The sequence below is a fragment of the Grammomys surdaster genome, unplaced genomic scaffold (genome assembly GCF_004785775.1).
Source record: "Grammomys surdaster isolate TR1022 unplaced genomic scaffold, NIH_TR_1.0 374, whole genome shotgun sequence".
NCBI lineage: Eukaryota > Metazoa > Chordata > Mammalia > Rodentia > Muridae > Grammomys > Grammomys surdaster.
This window is the reverse complement of record NW_021604793.1, coordinates 1,288,247-1,309,613: the sequence shown is the minus strand read 5'-3', so window position 1 is coordinate 1,309,613 and position 21,367 is coordinate 1,288,247. Positions and strand designations below refer to the sequence as shown.

Genomic DNA, 21,367 nt, shown 5'->3' with positions numbered 1-21,367 from the left:
TCTCTCTCTCTCTCTCTCTCTCTCTGTGTGTGTGTGTGTGTGTGTGTGTAAAGACAGACAGAGAGAGAGACAGAGAGAGAGACAGAGAGACAGAGACAGAGACAGAGAGAGAGGAGGGTTGGCTAGGGCTGGGCTGCATGCCTGCAGAGTGCAAGCTGAGGGGAGACTTTGGCAGTGCTCTAACCTTGCCTGAGCACAGAGCTAAGGGAAGGGTGGTAATGGGGTGCAGCTTGACAAACATGTGCTGAGACCTCCTACATGCTAAGCATGGGATGAGAACAGGCTCTTGAGTCTTCTAAAAGTGACAGACACATTGCTTAGACAGTGGGATGCAGTGAAGTCAGACCTTTAATAAATCCAAAGAACATAAGCATTAATAATCGTAAAAAGAAATCTCCCTGCCCCTCCCCCAGAGCCACTCTGTTCCCTTTCTGTCCTAGCGTAGAGCAGCCCTTCGCCCAGTTTCAGATCCCCACTCCTCCAGTGTGGGGCCTAAGCTTGGCTCCAGGAAATCGCCCCATTGTGGGAGGCTGCAGAGGAAATGCAGTAAAGTTTTATGGACCCATCCCGCATTTGTTTCTCCTGTAAAGTACTTCCTCCTTCATCACATGGAGCCTGGAGTGAAGCTGAACAGAGCGTAAGCCTAGGCCAGCCCCATCTGAATTAGCTGTGTCCCCTCTCTTATAGGCCACCCTCCCTTTTATACAAAATCTCAGAGACTGTGATAGATGATGGCAAACAGACATGGCTCCCGCAATGGTCTATACGGGTCTTACTCCAGTGAACTCTCCTTCATTGGCTTAGACCCTAGAAGACAGAGAGCAGTCTGTACGTTTTCTCTAAGGCAGGCACTCACTGCAGGTTGCATTCACTGTCCCCCTGGTCCCCCTTTGCCCCATCCCATATCTTAGAAAGCTGAAGAACATCTCAAACCATGGCCAATTTCCCTTCCCCAACACCTCTTTAACAAGCAGAACCTACTATTGCTGGGAATCCTTCTGGGATCGAACATGGCCCTTGATTGAGGACTCAACCTGTTTTCTATGTCCAGAAAGGACCCTCAGGGATGACCCAGATCCAGAAGGGCCCAGATCCAGAAAGACCCAAATCTAAGTCAGTGGAGCGATGAGTTCCTATGCTCTGCCATTAAGTACAGACAACAGACAGTCTAGAAACTTCAAGTCTTTTTAGCCAACATTGAGAATAGGGTATAGAAAGGTTTGGGTGCCTTAGACACCCACAACATGTGGAAACAACAGTACAGGAGCCCTCAAGTGTACTCCCCTTCACCACAGAGGCCTTCTTGGAACCATGAATCAAGAAAAGAATTCAGTTACATTGTTCCCTATTCTTGCTTCTCCTAAACGTGTTTAAAAATATTTTTAAAGGGATGGCTTACCACACATCTCAGAGCCTATGTTAGACACATCTACTCATTGCATGCCCTAAACAGAGAAAAGTCACTGAATCTTCAATCCTGTTCTTTTTCTGGCTTTATTTGATATGACAAAATATAGTTTCAGGAAGGACTTGGAGTCAATAAATAGTTGGGCAACTGCAATGGGGCAGGAAGGTGAGAAAGTCATGGCAAGATATACAGGATAGCAAAAAGCCTCAAAGAACCACTTGCTAGGGTCCAAAGGCAAGAGACCCCAATAGTTGAGCTAGCTAGCAGGCTGGGACTGTGAACCTGAGAGTGCATGCAGCAAGCCAGGCTAGGGAAGTTCTTGGACTTTGGGGAGGGGTTGGAAGGTTTAAAGAGCATAGGACAACCTCGGAGACTACAAGCCCACTTTCACTTATCTCTCTTTCATATGCAAATAATTAATGAGCAAAGACGAGTTTAGAAGTTATAAAGGTTAGTTGAAAGCACCCCGATTCTGGTCATAGCCTCTGCCTGGCACAACCAGCCTTCAGCAGCCTGGCCAGCCTAGGCAGGAACAAAGAAGAGGGTGAGGTGGAGGTCGGGGAGAAGGGGTTACAGTCAGTCTGTCTCACCTTAACTCAAGCTAGCCGAGCTAGGGCCGGGAGAGGCAGCCCAGGCTGAGGCTTATCCAGTACCCGCCCTACAAGAATGTGCCCCGGGCCTGAGGTGCTCAGCTGAGCTGAGGCAAGACAGGCAATGCAGGCTGTCCTGCAGAACCCTGGGTCGATGGGGATTCGGAATGCCAAAGAAATGCACTTTTTGTCTGGGAGGCCCAGAGCCAGTGCTCTAGCCTCCGCCTCAAAATCTAGAAGGAGGAAAACCGAAAAGGAAGGGCGCAGGGACCACAGCCGACCGGGGTGCTCTCTGAAGGCTCCCTGCTTCCTCTAAAGAGCCTCTTTGCTCTTCATTTTGGAATCTTTCTTCCACTTCATCCTGCGGTTCTGGAACCAGATCTTGATCTGTCTCTCGTTGAGACACAAGTTGTTGGCGATCTCTATGCGCCTGCGGCGAGTGAGGTAGCGGTTAAAATGGAATTCTTTCTCGAGTTCCAGGGTCTGGTAGCGCGTGTAACTGGTTCGGGACCGCTTGCCATCCGTCTCTGGAACATAAATCCCCCCAAACCAAGGAGGGGTGAATAGCGTGCAGCACCCCAACGTCCCACCCTAGTCCCAGGCCCCACCCGTGGTCGGAGTGAGTGGAGGTGAGCGCCTTGGGACAGGCCAGAAGGGCCGCAGGAGGGCAGGCCCGGTCCCGGGAGAAGCGCCTCCGCCTGGGCAGGAAACTTTGCACCGCCGCCTTCACTCTGCGGCCGGAGGGGCTGAGGGGGGATGGGGGGAAGAGGGAGACCCAGGCTCGGACCGAACAATAAGCACCCTCGAGATCCGAGCACCGGGGACCCCCCACCCCCCCCACCCGAGTCGCGGGAATCCTCCGGAGCCGCGAGCACTGGCCGAGCCGGCTCCGCAGGGGGGGGAGGGAGGGAGCCGCAGGGGGATCCCCACTCTGGAGCCCCATGCTCCTCACCCTTCAGATCCCTCTATTTTTTTAACTCCCTCCCTCTCCCCCCAAAATTGAATATTGCCTTTTATACACGTTTTGTTCCTATGATCCAATTATGTCGTCGTAAATTTGGGCGCACACAGCCTCTAAGCCTTTTAGTGGACAGTTTTACGAGCCATTGATGCCTGGATCGTAAAATTTATGGCCGCAGGTTTTTTTTCTTTATTTGCCCCGCATGGCCTATAAAACCCAGGCGGACCCGAGCGCGCAAAATGAAGTCCTAAAGTTTACCGTGGCTCATGTGCAGTTTGGTCATCCACGGGTAAATCTGTGGCGGGGCCGGTGGCTGGCTCAGTCCGGCAGGCTGCCCTGTCTGCGCCTGCTCCTCTTTGATCTCCCCACTGCTCTTAGCTCGCTCCTCCAGCGCCGGGCGAGCCGCCTTCTGACTGTACATCCCAGGGTTCAGAGGAGCCGCTTCGTCTCTGCCCAGAGCGTGTCCCGGAGCGGCCGCGGCGCTGCAGGCGGGGCGGTCGGGGTGAGCCCGGGGGTTGGCAGCCATGTCTACCCCGTGGAGAGAGTTGGAAGGCGCAGGCGGTGGGAAAGTGATGCTTAAGTCCAATCCGCCGTAGCAGTACCTGGATGCCTGCACCTCTGAGGCCGATCCATAGTTCCCACAAGTTTGCATGTTATAGGCAGGGATATTGGGGCTCTGCTTATAGAATGAATTGGCTACGTAGGAGCTCATGGCGGGGAGGGCCCAAAAAAAATTTCTGCACCCTTTTTGATTAAGGGTGATTTGTGACTCTTTGAAGTTGAGGGGGTTTTTGTTCTCCAAAGTGCACAATTTATAGGTGGAGATATCTCTTTCTTTATCCTATGCGCTCTTCCCAAATAAGGGAGCCTTAAATAGAGTCACGTGACTGGAGCGGCCACTCATAAATTTGGCTTGATGACCTCCGGGAGGTTAGTGATGGAAGCCGGCGAAACGCATCTTGATATGTTGGCAAAGCCCGGGGGGTGGGGGGGTGTGAAAGAGAAAGAGAAGCAAGGGGGAGGAAAAAAATGGTTCTTGGAATTGGGGGGTAGTCGGGACAACGAGCTCACAGCGACACCTGGTGCCGACTTGGAGGAATTGCATCTTGCAGCATTGCTTGGCCTTCTGGCAGTCGAATTGTAGAGAAGTTGTTGCTTGTTGGACAAAGTAACCCTTGAGCTTGTCTTTAAAATTCTGTTTAAATTTGAGAAAAGATGAGGCCTTATTTAGGAATTACACTGGTGGGTTTTGTAATGGATAGTTCCAGTTCTCTACCTCCAGAGCCTTCCAGACTTCAATGATGACTGAGAAAGAGAGTTGGGGTAGCTAAAGCCCAGACTGGAGAACCAAGAGGACTTAACTTGGCTTACCTAAACTAAAGGTCAAGGTCTCTTGCTTGGGAGGATTGAACTCAGTTTTGATTAAGATGAGCTTGCCTTGTAGGCTTGGGAAAATTAACCTCTGGGAGGTAGGCAGGATACACAAGAGGAGGGAGGGTTCCTGAGTGAGCAGAAGCAGGCAGACAGATCTTGAGGCTGAGAGTCCTAGGTACTCTCTGGGATGTGACTGGAGGTGAGAGGCCAGGTGGACTTGGGTAGACTTCACAATGTTAGCAACCCTAGAGAGGCAAGAGGCAACATTCCCATGTGTGTAACTAGACACAATGAGAGGGCTCTTCTACAGTTCTGTGTGATCCTGATGGGGTACCAGATATTTCAGATGACTCCCAAGAGCATAGAGGGGCAAGAGAGAAACCTCCACAAATGTTATGAGCAAGGCAGAGATAAAGGCCTGCTTTTACTCTTTTAGGGGTAAGCCCTTAGCCCTGGTTTCAAGCCAGAAGGCCCATGGGGATGGGGATGGGCAGGCCAGGAGTCAGGCAACCCTTTGGCCAGGGTTTCTTCAACCTTTGGGTCCTATCCCCTGCTTTCTTAGTCCCAGGCCCTACTCTTTACTCTCAGCATTTCCTCAGGAACTCTCAGCCTCTGCCAGAACTCACTCTCCCCTCTGGCGGAGGCTCTGAAGGGGGGCAGTGGCAGGGACCTGGAGAGTCTGGGAAAACTCAGGATTTTTCCCCCTCCAGGAGACCTTCCACCCCCACTTCTCCCCTAGGCCCACTCAGGTTTCTATGCTGAGCCTTGGGGAAAGAAGGCTGGATCTGAGAAAGGGTTAGGGTCCTACTGTGCCCCTCATGCGCCAGATTTGAGGAGAGAAGAGGCAGGAACCAGACAGGCTAGGGCTGTAAGGAAGAAGGACTTTTTTCTGGCGGGTCAGGAGTCCCAGAACAGGCCAGAATTCAGTTTCCAGTCTTTCTCTTTCGAGTCGTCTTTGGATCGCTCAGTCCCGGACCGACTCCTGAAGTCCTTGGATTGCCAGGAAGCCTCAGCCAGGTTTCACAACAGCCGGCCTGGCGGGCTGGGGGCTTGCTTGCTAGTCCTTCTCCCCGTGCTGCTGGCAGTGGGTGGGAGCGACCCTAGTGCTCGGATCAGGCTCCTTTTCTCGCATTTTTGGGCTCAGGGCTCAGAAGCCGAAGATCCCTGGCTGCTACAGGCAGGAAGAAAGGCCCGCGTGGGGCTAGGAGCCCAACCCGGCTCACTCAAGCTTCCCCGCCCCCAGCGAAAGTCCAGGCGGCCCCTTTCCTCCTTTTCTTTTCCGGGGTGTGTGTTGCTCCGTGTAGGGAGGGTCCCAGAGGCCTCTCAGAACCCTATCGCGGTCAGGAGAACCCAGAGACCGAGGCTCAGCGCCTGACTGCAGGGCAGGCGAGTGCGGAGGGCTGGGGGCTTTGCAGGCGGCAGGCCGCGAGAGTTCTGCTGGCAAGCCAGCGGGAAGGCGAATGAGCAGACAGGCGGATTATAAACTTTTAAAAATAATATCAGTTTTATTAAATATTCGAGAACGGATCCAGAGGTCGGATTTATACAGGAGGATAACACGTAGGGGTTTCTTTTTTTCTTTATTTATTTTATCCTACTGGCTAAACAAACGTCATTCACTTTTTTTCTCTTTTCGCTATTTTCCCTCTTTTTTTTTTAAATGCTTTTTAAAATGAAACCGGAACACTGACGGTGCTAAACATAAATATAAACACAGAGACCACAAATACAGCTAGAAATATTCACACAGAAACGGTCACAGTTCGAAATATGCCATAATGACCCCCAGGAATCTTTAAATACAATTTGCCTGGACTGGGCATTTGCTGGGGCAGAGGGGCCGGGCAGGGACTGGGGAAAGGCCCTGGGGGTTGTTGCGGGGCCGAGGCGCGCCCTCCTGAGGCCTCCCGCCCTCCGGCTGTGAGGCCGGGCCCTGAGGCCCCGGAGTGGAGGCCCCAGGCCCTGGAGCCAGCTCTATGCGCCGGAAGGCGGGGGTGAAGGGCGTCGGGAGTGGGGAGGGAGCCTAAGGCTCACTTGGAGGGACATCTGTGGAGACTGAAGCGAGGTTCAGGTCCCCTAGGCCTAGGCGAGGGAAGGGGCCTGCAGACAAGCCAGGAAGGAGCTAGCGAGGGAGCTAGAGGAAGAGGCAAGTGAAGAGTTGTGCAGTGAGGGAGGGGGTCCAGAGCTGACTTTCAGGTCCACGTTTGACTCCCTGTTTTCTTTTAGGAAGCCACAACACATCAGTTGTGCCAGAGATAAATACAGAGTGTGTGATTCGGGGAGCTAGGATGAGGAAGGGAGGAGAAAGGGGTGCAAGGGCAGTCCTGGTCACTCTTTCTGCTTCTCTTCTTCTGTCTCTTCTCTCTTTTCCTCTTTTCCTCCCAGGCTGTCGGCAGTTGCCCCTCCGCCACCCCCTGAGAGCGTGGACGTGAGATTAGATTCTTTTTTCCACTTCATTCGGCGGTTCTGGAACCAGATTTTGATCTGTCGCTCGGTCAGGCACAGAGCATTGGCGATCTCGATGCGCCGGCGCCGAGTTAGGTAGCGGTTGAAGTGAAATTCCTTCTCCAGTTCCAGGGTCTGGTATCGAGAGTAGATCTGGCGGCCGCGCCTCCGGTCCGCTCCGTAACCGACCCCTAGAGATCCGGGCACAAAACACACTAAAAACAATCAGCAAGGCGTCCTCTGCAGACATTTTAGTCTAGCAAAAAGTCCAGACCCTCTCAACTTGGCCCACAGCACGCAGCCCCTTCGGGCTTTAGCCTTTTCCCTTTTGCTCTGCCCCACCCCCACTGGGGGGACATCCAGAACCCCAACTTCATTCAGTTCTCCCACGAGGTGCGAGATGTGTGTCCCAAAGAAAGCTGGGGGGGGGGCGGGGCAAAAACCAGGCCGAAAGCTGGCTGTCTAAAAGCTGATTTTTTTTTTTTAATACCAACTACTGGGGATAAGAGCCCCATCTCTCAAGGATTGGGCTCCTCTACCTTCCTCAACACTCAGTTCACTGGAAAGTTCTCCCCACTTCTTTGCCCTCTCCTAACTACCTCCCATCTCTCCGGCCTAACTAGACTTTGGGGGGCTCCTTCACCTTCTGTCCCCTCCCCTCATTCCCTTCCCTGTTCCTACCCCCTCGGCTCCTTTTGGAGCCCTCCAATCCGTCAGGGATCGAGGGGGCCAGGCCCTTGCGAGCCAGCGCGGGAGGCGAGCAGAGGGGGCTGAAGAGGGGGCCCTGTCTCGGTGTCGGCGAGGAGACGAGCGTGATTGTTTTTATGGGGCCATAAAAAACTCTCTCCGCCCGTTCTTCTAGGGAAGCCGGTCATAAAGCCAGTTCAGTTTATTTAATTTATATCTCGGAGCTGTAAAACTCACCACTGTGCGAATTCATTCGCTGCATCCAGGGGTAAATCTGGATACTGGCTTTCTGGTCCTGGGGCGCAGTCCTGCCCTGCTCAGAACTAAAATCCTGAGCGATTGAGGTCTGTGTGTTATGTCCTAAGGTGTTTTGTCTGCAGTTTGAGAGCATGTCTTTCTCCTGGTAAAAGGAATTAGATCCATAGTCATACGGTCCCCGGCTGGAACTGAACACGACATTCTCCTGTGGCGAATAAAAGGGAGTCGAGTAGATCCGGTTCTGAGCTACGGCTGCTCCATAGGTCGAGAAATGCCTCACTGGATCATAGGCGGTGGAATTGAGGGCGACGTTGGGGAGGACGTCCTGGCCCCCGGCGAGGTGGCAGGATAAGGAAGGGTTAGTGAAGTAGGAATTCATCCCTTTGCCTTTACCTGGTCGGGCTATGATTTCTTTAATATTTATTTCTGTCTCCAGTTTGTACTCGGAACTAGATGGTTATAGGGACGGCTCCAATCCAGGACAGACAAAATGACAAAGTCAGCTGACCCCCTTCCAGCCAATCGCAAGCCAGATGTCAAGAAAGGGGAAAAAAATCGCTTCTGCTTCTGTTGATTCCCTAGTTGAGACTAAGTATGTGCTTTGAAAGTAAGACTTGAATTTCTTTTAAGAATATATAAAAAAAAAAAAAAAAAAAAAAAAAAATATATATATATATATGAACTGGTTGGGGGTGGGATGCAGGTCTGTGAGCAGGGCCTTCTTCCCAGCGGAAGGAAAGGTCTAGTCCCAGGAAATCTCTCCGCCCCAGTTAACTTTCTGTGCTGTGGCCAGGAAATCCTTGTTTTCAGACCTATTTCATCTTTCGTATCCGATCCATTTTTCTAAAATTGAATCCTGATTGCTTCATTTGAGGAGATCCTTCCCAGTAGAAAGAGGTTCCCAGAAATTCTTGAAGATATTCTGGCTTGACACTCATGAATCGGGTCCCTATCACTAGACAGTATATTTTCCCAGTAATTTTTAAAACTCAAAAGGAAAAGGAAATTTCCTGAAACATGGTGCACAGAAGAAGGCTGCATAGCTAAGAGTCTTGGGTTAGAGGATATGTGGGAGGCAAACAGACCTGAAGGGTGTGGGTGAGACTACAGGGTACAGTGAGGAGCCTGGAGTGTGCATCTTCTCCCTTTTGCCTCCTAACCTTCTGCTCCTCCCCAGGACCTACATTTTGGGGAAACTCTTGCAACATTTTTGCTTCAAATAAAGCATTATAATAATACACACACACACACACACACACACACACAGAGAGAGAGAGAGAGAGAGAGAGAGAGAGAGAGAGAGAGAGAGAGAGAGAGATTTTCTCAGATTCTCAGATTCTCCCTAAAGACATCAACTCCTGTTTGTGTTGGTGAGAATTTATGATTTGGAACCAGCTCAGGCCAGGCCAGTGGTGTAATTCACATAGGATCCAGCCCGAAAGAGGAAATTTGGTGGTACTCCAATGAACAGATACATCCCAACACACTCAACCTCCAGCTCAGGTCAGAAGACCCTATCTACTCTGGATTCACTGCCCTGCCAAAGGAGGTGCCCCTGGACCTGAGCTGTAAGACCCTGGGAAAGGGATTCCTGGGGAACGCTTGGTCTCCTGTCTCAGCCACCTCACAAACCTCTGGATTCTCAGTTCTTACCTCCATTTTCTCCCCCACCTTGAGGCTAAGAAAAGGGAGGAGGAGATCAGGAAATAGTAGTTTTGTAGATGCTTCAGCGACAGAGAGAGCTGCAGCGAGTGAACAGCAGAAGGTGTACAGCTGGGGTTTCCCTCTGATTAACCCAAACAGAATTTAATATCGACATAGCCTAGAAATGCTTGGAGCTGACAAAGAGAGGATGGTGAGGAACACGCAGGAAGCAGTGAAAGCTCATATTTTCCCCTCACTAATTTTTTTTTTTTTTGAGACTGACTATAACAAGAACCCGGATGTCGCCGGGTTTTATGATCTTTCCCTTCTGTGTAACAAAGCGGAGTAATCAATGGGTAGCAATAAAGCCATAAACGGGACTATGCTGGGGAAAAAAAAACTCGTTTATTCATCTTCTGTAACGTTTAGGGTTCCCCGGGGGGTCCCCAGGGGGGGGGGGGGGGGGGGGATAAAGTTTCGAACCCAAAAGCAGACAGTGTGTAGGAGCTAGTGCAGACAAAATTGTTAGTTAATACATGAACCTCTTTAGGGGGTTGAGGAGTCTTCCTGCCAGACAAGTTGTGTTGGCTTTCAAAAATCCAGCCCCTGCCTTTGAAAAGGAGGGGAAATTGATTGGAATTTAGAAGAGTAGAAGAAAGAACCCTGTAATTATTGAAGTTTGTACCCTTTGACTATACTAGTTTCTTTCCAAGGTGAAGAGGGCAGAAGGAGAAGGCTTCCAATAAGAGAGGAATTTTTAATAGTTATCTCATCTGGGGGTGACACAGCAGTTATCCCTAAACACAACAGTAGCGTATTGGTTTTTTGCTTTCCAATCCAACTGTACTCAAATTCATGGCATGCCTGGGCAGAGGTTTCCAACAGCTGGCTGGGGCTCCAGTCCCCTTATAGGGGAAGAGGTAGGAGAAGAGAAAACTGAGTGGGGGGGGGTGTATCCTGGGCTAGAGAACAAGCCAGTGCACCCCTGGACAGCAGTAACCTCTTTCAAAGTTCCCAGCCTCCTGTTTGCCCTGAGGGTAGCAGTGTATCACGTAGAAGCCATGGCAAGAAAGAGTAAATTCCCCTCCTATTTCAGAGTGAGATTGCTAGAGGGATAAATCATGTCAGTGGTACTTCCTTCAAGATATTAAATTGTTGCAATGTAAAACAAATTGAATGATGGAAGATAGGATGTCTTAATGAAGTTTTGCTTTCCATGGGTGTATATATTTGTATATTTAAAAAAAATTTTATGGACATGGGGGGAGGGAGGAATGAAGGGTCACTGGGGGAGTCTTGTGCTACAGCCCCCTATGTATGAGTTTCTTGGAGCCCCTCCCTCCAGAGATTAAAGGGGCCCCAAAGTTGGGGAGATTTTCTTTTGGGGCCTAAAGGTGGTATGCTCAGGGGTGGGCGACCTGAGGAGCAGAATGTAAGTCTCAGGCCCGGAAAAGTTAAGTGTTTTATTACGTTCCTAAACAGAGGGCAGATCCTGAAAGGTCTCGCCGATTTATAATGAACAGAAACCAGCTGCTGGGGAAAAAGGCAGAAATGCTGCAAGGGGGAGATCAGGGGAAGCAGAAACACAAATATCTTCCCTCCATCTAAGGACTTTAGGGAAAGTTAACTTTCACCATACTCTCCTGAACCCCTTTCTATTCCTAAAGGGAGAAAGTCCATTTCCTTTAGTTATACCTTTAATTATGCAATTGAAATTTACTGAGAGTATTCGCTCCAAGGGGGGGGAGCAGGTCAGATGAATTGGATCTCCCCTCCCTGAGATAATATTTTTTTCCTTTTCCTATTTTGTGCTCTCTCTCTTCCCTTGGCAAAAGATTGGGTGTCTGTGGGGGAGGGGCTGGAACTTGAATTTTTCTCTAAATATATTTATATTTTCCTGTTAAATTTGTCTGAAAACAATTATGGAAGCTCATCAGCAGAAGCAAGAACAGATGTTTTATTAAAACTGCAGTGCAGCTCTGTAAATATGCACACGTCTTGGGAAGGAGGGAGGCTCTTTGTTTCCATCAAAACAAGCCTAGAGAAATCAGAGAAGCACCCCCACACACACACACACACACCCGGCAGACCCGCTGGTCTATGCAAAGCCCTGGGCCTTAGGCCTTCTGAATTAGGCATTCAGAGGGGACTTGGTGTCAAGAGCAGATTTTCACGTTGGGAGCTGTAATACTGGATTCAAAAACAGAATATAAAAACTCAGAAAAAGAATAAAGCGGGAAAGTTGCCACTGGTCGCTTCAGCCTCCCCCCACACACACACACACAAACACACAATCCAAAACACATGCCTTCTAGGAGCACTAATTATAGGAGAGGAATTTACTGCCTGCTTTTTGGGCCTGAGTGGGTGTAGTCACTGGCCTGGAGGCTAAGGGCTGCACCCGAGCTTGGGCACTTAGGGGTTTCCCCCAATTTCAGTCCTGCCAGATCTAAGTCAGAGGACGGCTGGGATGTCTTTATGGTTCTGAACTGGGAAAAGGATGAGGGGAGAGTGGACTTCAGCTTCTAGGATGGCCATGGACAGGCTTCACCTCGTCTGCGTTTGCTTTCTTCTCTGCTCTGGCAAATAAAGTAATTTTGTGTGTACAGACGTCTGAAGTGAGCCTGGTGAAATCTGAAAAAAAAAAATATTCTTCGCGGAAGGCCCTTCTTTGTGTTCTGCAAGTCTCTCCTCTCTCCCTAGATTCCCTCAACTCTGCGAAGATGTTTGTGGCTGACTACCGCACAGATGCAAGTATTCCATTCCTGGCCGGCAACGCCAACTACAGCTCGGCTCGGCGACTCCCTACGCTGTGCGCTCACTCCAACGCTGGAGCCGGAGCCGCTGAACCCTAAGCTCCCTCGCCTGCCTGGGCTCTTGGCTGCCTAAAAGCAAGGCAGCTGCACAGCTGCGGGACCCTGTCCCTCCACCATCTCCAGTTCTTGATTTCCAGAGATATGGAACGGTTATCCTGTCGGCTCCTTTTGTGCCACTGGGCGAGAGCTGAAATCCCTCTTAGAGAGAAAGCTGAGTTCAATAATTACTCAGTTCACCTCACAATCGCAATATTTGGTTAAGGCTTTGCTGTTCTAGAGAGTTCAGCTAGCTCTACTGGCTTATGACTAAATTTCTTTTTTTTTTTTTTTAAAAAAAAAAAATGATTAAAAACTCACAAAACCCCTATTTCAAATGTCTGGTGTTTTGTGAACAAACCTCTTTGATCTCCGTGGACCTCTGAGGGAAAGAATTGCAAAGAGAGTGGTGAGTGGCGCGGGCCAAAGAACCTGATACAAGAGGTCTGGTCTGCTTGGGAATGCCAAAGCAAAGCTTTTACCCAGAAGGGCTCCCAGATTTTCTGAGATGTGGTAGGGAAGATTTCCTAACACATACATTTTCCTCAACACATACAGTGCATTCCAAAAAGGAACACTGCTTTTAAAAAGTCAAGCTTAAAGACATTGGGAAGAAAAGTGAAATTTGACAGATCCGTTTATGGGTGCTGATATGTGGTGACAAGGCTGAAGCTGACCAGTTGAAAGGAGTTGGAGGTCTATAAGGAAGGAAGGAACATGTCCAGATGGGACATGTTCAGCTCCTGAGATTTGGTCCAAATAGCTCTCAGGCCTGTGCTGTGATTCCTTCTTTTGAGCTAAGAAGAGGTTACAAAGTGGAGTTGATATGGCTTTTTGGAGAAAAGTAGACAGAGCGGCTCTGATGGCTCCCCCCACCCCTTTACTCTGTTTTTGTGAATCTCTGCCTGACCTTTCCTAACTGACACTTTGGTTAAGGCTAACTACCATCAGCAGACACAAACCCCCAGCTATGCATGTCTGGCTTCTCCGACTCTGCCTAAGAGTTCAAAAGTAAAATAGGTTTCCATCAAACTTTGCCCTGAAGCCCCTTCAGGCTTCACTTGGGGGGAAAAAACTGGCTTTTGCAGACCAGGCCCTCAAGCCTTCCTTCCACCTTGATGCCAAAGCAGTGGAAATATCAGCTGAGGAGGGGGCTTGTGGAGAGCATCTCATCCCCATTGAGAATGGAGAGTTTGGCTGCCTTAGGACATTTCAGGAGGGCAAAGCAGGTGGTCCTAGTTGGTCTGGAGGTAAAACTCAAGACCCAGAATCTTTAGGCTACTTTGTATTGCCAAAACAGGACCTCAGGAGACTGTCAAGTTAGGAAGGAGAGTAAGGGGGTGGACAGGAAATGTGCTGCTCTATGCTAGTCCAAAGGAGCCCCCAGCTTTCTGGTTTCTCCTCTGCTTTTGAACATAGACTATTACTTGGGACCATTTTGGAGGTTAATGAAATTTAAAATTGTAGACCTTGGCATTTATGACATCACAGTAAGTTGTCCTGTGGAAACTGTGAAAGTCATAAAAGTACAACAAGAGTTGTATATATGAATACCAAGCCTCCTCTAACCTCACCCCCCCCATCTTCTCCTGATCTAACTTCTCCCACTTAGAAATAAAATGTTATTATGTTCTGGAACAATAAGCCAACAATGAAACATCATCGTCAATTCTTTATAAATAACTTTATCCTTTATTGTCAGTAGCTCTGAAAGAAGCATTTAACTCATACTAGTGAAAGAGGGAGAAGGGGGGTGGGGAGGAGAATTAATTTCATAAATAAGAATATTACTTATTGCAATGATACTAGTTTAGATTTGATAGCCAGGAGCAAAATTAAAGGCAAACATTGACCTCTCTGACTCTACACCTGGCAGGATTGGGGATTTATAGGACCCTTACAGGACGGGTAATTTAATTTTGTAGGATTTGCTTAAATTCACTGCTATTTGGGGGGACTGAAAAGATAAAGGGAGGGAAGGTAGTATGCTTTATCTAGCTTTATGAACCCACCAACATTACCCTGACAGAAAACCCAACCACCTATGACTGAGAGAAACTCAGGAAGAAAGGAATGGAGGAACGAGGATGAGGAAAGGAGGAGGGAAGGGGCACTGAAATGTTCTCAGGGTCTGTGGCCCCCTTACCCAACTGTTTACCAAGGCAAAGGAAGAAATGCTGTAGAAGGGGGGTTTGGGAGTTTCCTCAACACTAGGACACCCGGAGGTTTATGGTGTCTTCATAATTCCCTTGTCCCATAAACATCGGCCCTATTTTAGGACAATTTCTGCTTGCTTCCTCCCCTCAGAAAGGGAAAATGAGGAAGCACATTAAGGGCAGGAGGTAGGGGTGCCGAAAGGGGGAGGGAGTTTGAAAGAGCCCTGCACTTTGTTCTCCCGAGCGAATTTGCTGGTTTGTTGAGTTTCTGACGCAGGGTGGCAGCAGACAAAACAAGTAAACAACACGCAGACACAATAAACAGGGGGCGGTTGATAGCGCCGTGACAGAGGCCATGGGCTGCTTGAGAGACATGATCCTGGGGTAATGTCACCCCAAAGTCGGTGTGGCTAGAGCAGGAAGGCCTGAGCTACTCTGTCACACCCTCTATAGCTGAGGAAGAAACAGGGAAGAAAGGCTGAGAATCCCCTGGAGTCACAAGTCTGGGCAGGAACCCGAGTGTCTTGGGAGCAGCACAAAACCTCATCCAGCACTCCTCTTGTCCACTCTTTCATTTATGGGGCTTTCTACTGACATTTTATTTCCTCTCAGCTCTGTCTTTTCGTGGCCCCAGAAAAGCTGCAAAAGGAGGCCAATTAATTCCTAGCCGAGGCCCATACTTAGGGCTCCAGCCCCACAGGCCAATGGGCCCAGCTTGCATTCTAGAGGGGCCTCCACTAGCCTTCTCTTAGTGGTCTTCACATTGGTTCAGGTCACTGACAAGATTAAAATGCACCCCAATCAGTCTCCAGATCTGGGTATTTATAGGACCTTCCAGAACTCCTAATATGCCCTTACAGACAGGCAAATCTAGGGTGAGGTAATGAACCAGGAAGGCAAAAGGAAGGAGAGTTATTCACAGGCGGTATCCTTGCCTCTCCTGGTTTTCCTTCCCTACAAACCTCTTTAAGCACCTTGGCCCGCAGCCACCTAGACTCAGAAATCATGTTAGCCACTACAATCCCTTTGCCCATGCACATGGAGGCTTCCAGCCTCCAGGGCCCAGTCCTGGTGATTCAGAACTGCTTTCAGACTCACAACAACCATGAAAGAACCCACAGATTTCGTTTTCAAGATGACTGGGTTCTCTTTGGAAGAGAGCCTGTGATTTGGCAGACTTCATAGAGAGGTGAGGAGAGACGGCAGAAGGGTGTAGTATGCTTCAGGCAAAAGCAATGAGCCAAAGCCTGTGGCTTCTTTAGATTTTTGGAAGCCGCATACTCCAATTCCAGCACACACATTTCCGCAGACATGCACAGAGGGCCTTCTCCTCCAGCCCATTGCTCCCCTAGCCCACTCTCAGCCAGTAAAGGCTAACAAAATTTCGCATGCACATAAAACGGTGTTTATCAAATATAACCATGGTAGTAAACATTTAACCATAAGGAAATATGAGTCTCTATATATTTCTCCCTGCCTCTGAATCTGTATATTTGAGACTTTATATAATAAATATATAATTCCACCAAGCCTGGTTCCAGAACACAACAGTCAGCCCAACAAGGTTGCCTTTTTCAAACCAAGGTCAAATTCTGTAGGGATCACAGCTGTCAGACAAGAGGCGAGAAGAGAAAGGGTTTATTCTGCCCATTTCTCCTAGGAACCTAGACTGAAATACAACGGATAGCAGAGTTTACAAAACCTCTTAAGGGGCAGGCCTGAGGGTGCCCAAAAAGTGAGCTCAGAGGGAATGCTTCTGAGTCCCGGGCTCTGGGGAGGTTGCCAAACCTTGATCCATAGAATCCAGTGACTGACCGCCTAGGTAGGCCTCAGCCTTGAGTATGCAGAGCCCTTGAGCAAAATTCTATTCTTGGCCTCACTGGCTATTATTAGATAATCAGAAGAGCTCTCCTGCAGTGAGGAACCACATCCACGCAGAATTTGGCTTGCAAGAAGGCTGAGGATTGCCACTGATGGCCCCTCTTGTGCTTCTGTTGGAGCACCAGAAAGAGAAAGAATCAAGGGGCAGAGAAGTGAAAGTAACTGGCGAGCGGAGTACGCTGATGTGTTGAGATCTGGTTTATCCCCTGGCCAGACTTGAAAACTGGAAAACTGGGGCCAGTCACTGGCGTTCTGCTCCTAGGCTTGCCAAAGAGGGGTCTAGGGGTGAAAGGTTTAGGATAAAGTTGGGGGTGGGAGAGTAAGAGCTGCAGGATTGTAGCCAAGAAGGAGCAGGAAATCAATAAAAATATAAAGACACCTCAAGCTGGTGTTTTTGACAGGTACTCTCGCACCCTAGCACCTCGATATGGCTATTAGCACATCCAGTTAGATCCCCTGTAGGCCTAGAGAAATACCCCATCCTAGCCCAGACCCGCCCCTCGGATGGGAGGGGGCCTCTAACATCCCAGGTGAATCCACACTAGTCTGAACAGCCTTCTCCAAAAATGGTTTTCTTTTGGGGTGGAACAAAGGAGACTTGTGTCCCCCAAACATCCCCTCCCACGTCATTGCGGCCATCCGCAGGGACAGGGTCCGACAAAATACAGGCTGAAGAAAGAAATAGCGGCCTCACCGATCGGCGGTTCCCACAGTACGCCAGGAGAAGGCTCCCGTTCGGGCCTCCAGGGCCCCTCCACTGTCTCAGCGCACTCCCCTGGCCCCTTTCAGGTCCCACAGACCCCCCGTCCTGGTCAGCCATAGCCTCGTACCCCCAGGCATCCGCCTGGGGGCCAGGCTCGGGCGGGAGAGTGCGCGGCAGCCGGAGCAGGCGGCAGGCTGGGCCCATTTGGGAAGAGCCAAGCGCTTTTCTTGGTCGTAAACAAGGAACGCGAAATTAGCCCCTCGGCAGACGCCTCTGCCTACACACCAGTCCTATTGGGGGGTGGGGTGGGAAAGGGGAGAGAAAATGCCATTTCTTTCCCCGAGAGAATACCTCAGAGGCCTTTATGTCGACTGCAAAAGGGGAATTTTGGGGGGGCTGGAGAAGGGAAGGTGGTTGGGGGGGGGGATGGGAGGGAGGATTCACCATAGGCTCGAGCTCAAAGGATTTGATTTGAATGAAATCGAACTGTATTTTTTTTAACAATTTCATAAAAACGGGTTCTCTAACCACTGCGCGCCCCCCACCCGCAGGCAATAGGTCTGGGTTTAAACAGGAAATCCAGCTATCCCCTCCCCCACACTGCTGGGCGAAGACTCTCTGACGAGCTTCTGGGAGAAGATGGGGGGGCGGTGAGATGGACGCAGACTGAAGGTGTGAGTCTGTCTCCTAGTGTCTGGTCCCTCGGCAGGAGCTTGCCGCCTTCCCAGCTCTAAGGGGTGTCTGTTTGGGTGTGTAAGCATTCTCTGTGCACGCCGCTCCTTATAAACACAATCTCTCACTAACAGGGTCGCCTCAGACCCAAGCCTGAAAGCAGGGCGGGGTCATATATCAAACTGCAATGCAGTCAGGGCCACGTACATTTGGAAGAAATTAAGCTACTATGTTATGAAACCCTATGTGTCAGGTTAAGATTATACAACACGTCATTAGCACCAATTATTAAGAAGATCCAGGACTCTACCCACCACCTTAGTCTGACGCCCTTACCGAGGGAAACTCGCCCACCCCACCCATAAACACTCGGGGCCTTGTAGCACCCTCGAGGTCTTGGGGGCACGGCCTGGTCTATCCCCGCCCAACCGGAGGCCTCTCTCATCCCCACCTCCACCGGGACAAGGCAGGTCTTAATCTAGAGCAGTCCTGCAAGACGCAGGAGAAAGTTGGAGTGGCATCCCGAGTGGAGTGGCCGCAAGTGGGGGTGGGGGCGCCGGGCCCACAAGAGGGGTAAGCATTTAGGCCGCTTTTCTCCGAGCACAAAATGGCTTTTGAGCTCTGCATCCCCACCCCCTACTCCTTCTACCCGCAGCGTAGGGCGCCTCCCACCCTCCTGTGCGCCAGGGTGGGGGCGGGAGCAGGGGTGGGCAGACTCTCTCCCCTTGGCTGACGCGCACCAGCCACCAGCCTCCCCCCTAATTGCCAATTAACAGGCTCCGCCGCCCGCCTAGCTGCGCCCGCTTCCTGCTCCGCGGCCCGGCCCTGGGCTCACACTGCGCATGTGTGAGGCCTGGCTTCTAGCTCTCCGAGAAGGAGGGGGCTGCCGGACAGGGAGGGGGCTCTGGAAAGTTTGTTTGGGGGTTGAGGAGCTGACGTTGCTTAGGGGGCAATGGGCCCAGACTACAGATTCTCCTGCCTTGAAGTTTGAGCTTCCAGGCCACCACATCCCAGTTCCATCAGCCAAGAGTAGTTAGCTAATTAAGCAGGTACAGACACTGTGGGCATCAGGCCGAGGGCCCCCACGCCCCAGACCAGGGACTTCCATCCCGCGGGCCAATATTCTCCCGCCCAGGACCCCAACTTCGGCGCAAAGCGACGTCAGGACAACACATTCTCCCCACTACCAGGATTTCTGCTTTAACCCCATCCTCCCATTTTACCGCCCCTTAATTACCCTCGCGCCCACCCTCTCACCAGCCCCCTTTTCTCTCTAACCAAGACAAGGCGTTGCTGTCCTTATCTTGAAACCGCCACCCAGCTACGGACCATTAGTTACATATTTGAACCAATAAGGAAACACTTACCGGGCGCTGCTGTCACTCTCCCTCTCCCTCTCTCTCTCTCTCTGCCTCTCTCTCTCTCCCACTCTCTGTCTCTCTCCTCGTCTTTCCTCATTCTGTGCCGTTGCCGAGCCTGTCTCAGCTCCACACACACACACATACTTTATATAAATTTAAAAATAAATAAAAAGTCCTGATTTAAAAAAAAAGCCAAATAAAATTAAGGAAAGTTGCAGGGAAGAGGCAGGAGGGAGAATCTGGGAGAGGGGAGGGGTGGAGGCATCTGCAGCTCCAGATCTCAGCCCCCACACCCGCGAACCTCTTGCCCCTTGGGGGCCAGAGGGGTCGGGTATAGGGAGAGAGAGGTGCTCTCAACTTCTGCCTCTCCCCTCCCACCCCACCCTCCCCAGGTGCCCCCAGCTTCCGGCAACTCCACCTAAGGAAAAAAATTAAATAGGGAAAATAATTATTAATCAGATTAATAAAAAAAATTCTGGTAATGTACGGAGCGCCCAGCGCAGGTTTCCCTGGCAATGGTTAGGCTCTTACAGGGAGGACTGTTCTGCGGAGCGCTCGGAACGGACAAACCACAATAAAAAGTTCACGTTCATGGATGGAATCCACATGACTTCTTGTGGCCAATCCAACTTGTGAGTCGATCGTAAACTTTTATTACTCAGCTGTAAATTTTCTGCAAACAACCGGGAATGCGATGCATTTGTGTAGCGTGTGCAAATGGGCGCCACGGTCGCCATGTTTACCCAATTCTCTCAGAAAGGGAGCATCCCTCGACCCCCACCCCACCCTCACCCACCGCCCACTCCCCAAAGGCCGGCTGCTCTAGACTAACAGAGCAAGAGCAGACAGGGCATGTAGGGAGAGAAGAAAAGAGGGTTCAGATGCTGAGGACCCACTGCCCTCTCTTGCTGTCCCGAATTTTAAATACTTTTCTTAATAAATGAAGGTAATGATATTGGACCTGATGAAAATCAAAGCTTTGCAGAGCTCTGCAGCCTTGGGGCAATGGAGGCTGGAGAGATGAAGGAACTGAAAATGAATACCGTCCCTGATCCTACCTTTGTTTTCTAGAAAGAGAACACATCTTTTCTACTGCAGTGCCCCACGCAAGCCCCCCACTCCCTACCCATCAAACAAGAACTGGAGTCTCAGGCTGCTGGCAGCCCTCCCTACCAAGCCTGTCGTAGATGGAGTCTAAAGGACGGAGAGCCTGGACCAGGATTTGGCAGTCCTTTGGAGGCAGCAGAAGGGGTGAGAGTTTTGTGCAGCTTCAAGGAGCCTTAAAATTACTTTCATTGCCCAGGTGGTTCCTTTCTCAAACAGAATGACACTCCCTGCACCCAAGACTATTCCTAGCTTCAGGTCATCTTGTTTTCTAGATATTAATGGCAACTTTCAATCCTCAAAAAAAAAATTAAAAACAATGTTAAAGCTGAAGATCTTGGTCCAGCTTTCTTTCTTTCTTTCTTTTCTTTCTCTCTTTCTTTCTTTTTTTATTTTATTGCAAGGCTCTTTGAAACCTTTTCAGCCTTTCAGGTTGCCCACACACCTGTCTTTTTCAGGGGTTGGGGGGAAGACTTCTGTCCGTGTCTAGGCAGCTGGGATCTGGCTTCAGAGTTTGCAGGCCCCATAAGAGAGCTCTTTACTGTTCTGAATTCTGCCTTCTATTCAAAAGTCTATGCACCCCATTTCCCCAGACCTCCACCAATTTTGGTAGTAAGTGCAGTGTGGGGAGGCCAGTATAAATTACCTTGTAGAGTATATTTGCTAGGCTATAATCCAGCCACTCCCCAATGACTGGAGATCTAAAAGCGGGCAGCTTTTCCCTTGATCGGCATTGAGCTGGCAAGGGAATCTCAAGGGCTGGGTGCTCAGGCAGCCAACAGAAGACCCTTCATTCCCCCCCCCCAAAAAAAAAAACTTCCTCCATAGTAAGTAAAGCAGTTCCCTCAGCCGGATACAGAGACCTGTTCCTTTTACAAACCCACCCATAAATTTTATAACAGGTAGTTAAAAATTACGACGAGGAAGCGCTGGCCCAGCTTTTTCACAATGGCAGCGGGAAGAATGGGGCAGCACTGCCCGGCAACTCACCGGAAATTTTACTTCCAGATTGTGGCACACAACCTGTCCTGAATCCTCTTTAGTTGGGGCTGGGGGGTAACTTTTCAACTTTCAAGCACTCTCTGGGGGCATCTCATACTAAGAATATGAAACTGGGGAGGCCAACCCACCCTCTCCTTCATGGGGTCCCCTGGGAGCCCCTCAGCGGCACACTTCTTCCCTTGGCGGCCCAAATTTCTCCAAGACCCGCATCTCCTTTAGACATTCAATGAAAGAGTAGGGGAGGAAAGTGCGGAGATTTTTTTTTTAAT

The 21,367-nt window shown here is 50.1% G+C and overlaps 2 protein-coding genes across 3 annotated transcripts; both read right to left on the bottom strand.

Annotated features, from left to right (window-relative positions):
- Positions 1-331: 331 nt before the first annotated feature.
- Positions 332-3,740, bottom strand: Hoxc5 (homeobox C5). The gene is made up of 2 exons (XM_028781146.1): positions 3,218-3,740; positions 332-2,525 (listed from the first exon to the last, which is right to left on the bottom strand). Exons 1-2 carry the CDS (start codon positions 3,669-3,671, stop codon positions 2,311-2,313), a joined length of 669 nt encoding a protein of 222 aa, XP_028636979.1. The 5' UTR covers positions 3,672-3,740; the 3' UTR covers positions 332-2,310.
- A 2,070-nt stretch (positions 3,741-5,810) lies between these two features.
- Positions 5,811-19,576, bottom strand: Hoxc6 (homeobox C6). Of its 2 annotated transcripts, XM_028781144.1 has the most exons (3): positions 18,999-19,576; positions 7,703-8,048; positions 5,811-6,969 (listed from the first exon to the last, which is right to left on the bottom strand). In XM_028781144.1, the coding sequence occupies exons 2-3, from the start codon at positions 7,854-7,856 to the stop codon at positions 6,662-6,664; spliced, it is 462 nt and encodes a 153-aa protein (XP_028636977.1). In that variant the 5' UTR covers positions 7,857-8,048; positions 18,999-19,576; the 3' UTR covers positions 5,811-6,661. The 2 variants fall into 2 exon arrangements, with proteins under 2 accessions (XP_028636977.1, XP_028636976.1); XM_028781143.1 differs by lacking the exon at positions 18,999-19,576 and having other exon boundaries at positions 5,814-6,969; positions 7,703-8,178.
- Between the last annotated feature and the right edge of the window lie 1,791 nt (positions 19,577-21,367).

Excerpts from the sequence above, each read along its gene's own strand:
- Hoxc5 (XM_028781146.1), bottom strand. The coding sequence starts at position 3,671 with ATGAGCTCCTACGTAGCCAATTCATTCTATAAGCAGAGCCCCAATATC. Across the intron at positions 2,526-3,217 it reads CAAACTGCACATGAGCCACG|AGACGGATGGCAAGCGGTCC; the intron begins GTAAACTTTAGG and ends TTTATGTTCCAG.
- Hoxc6 (XM_028781143.1), bottom strand. The coding sequence starts at position 8,102 with ATGAATTCCTACTTCACTAACCCTTCCTTATCCTGCCACCTCGCCGGG. Across the intron at positions 6,970-7,702 it reads GCGAATGAATTCGCACAGTG|GGGTCGGTTACGGAGCGGAC; the intron begins GTGAGTTTTACA and ends CCGGATCTCTAG.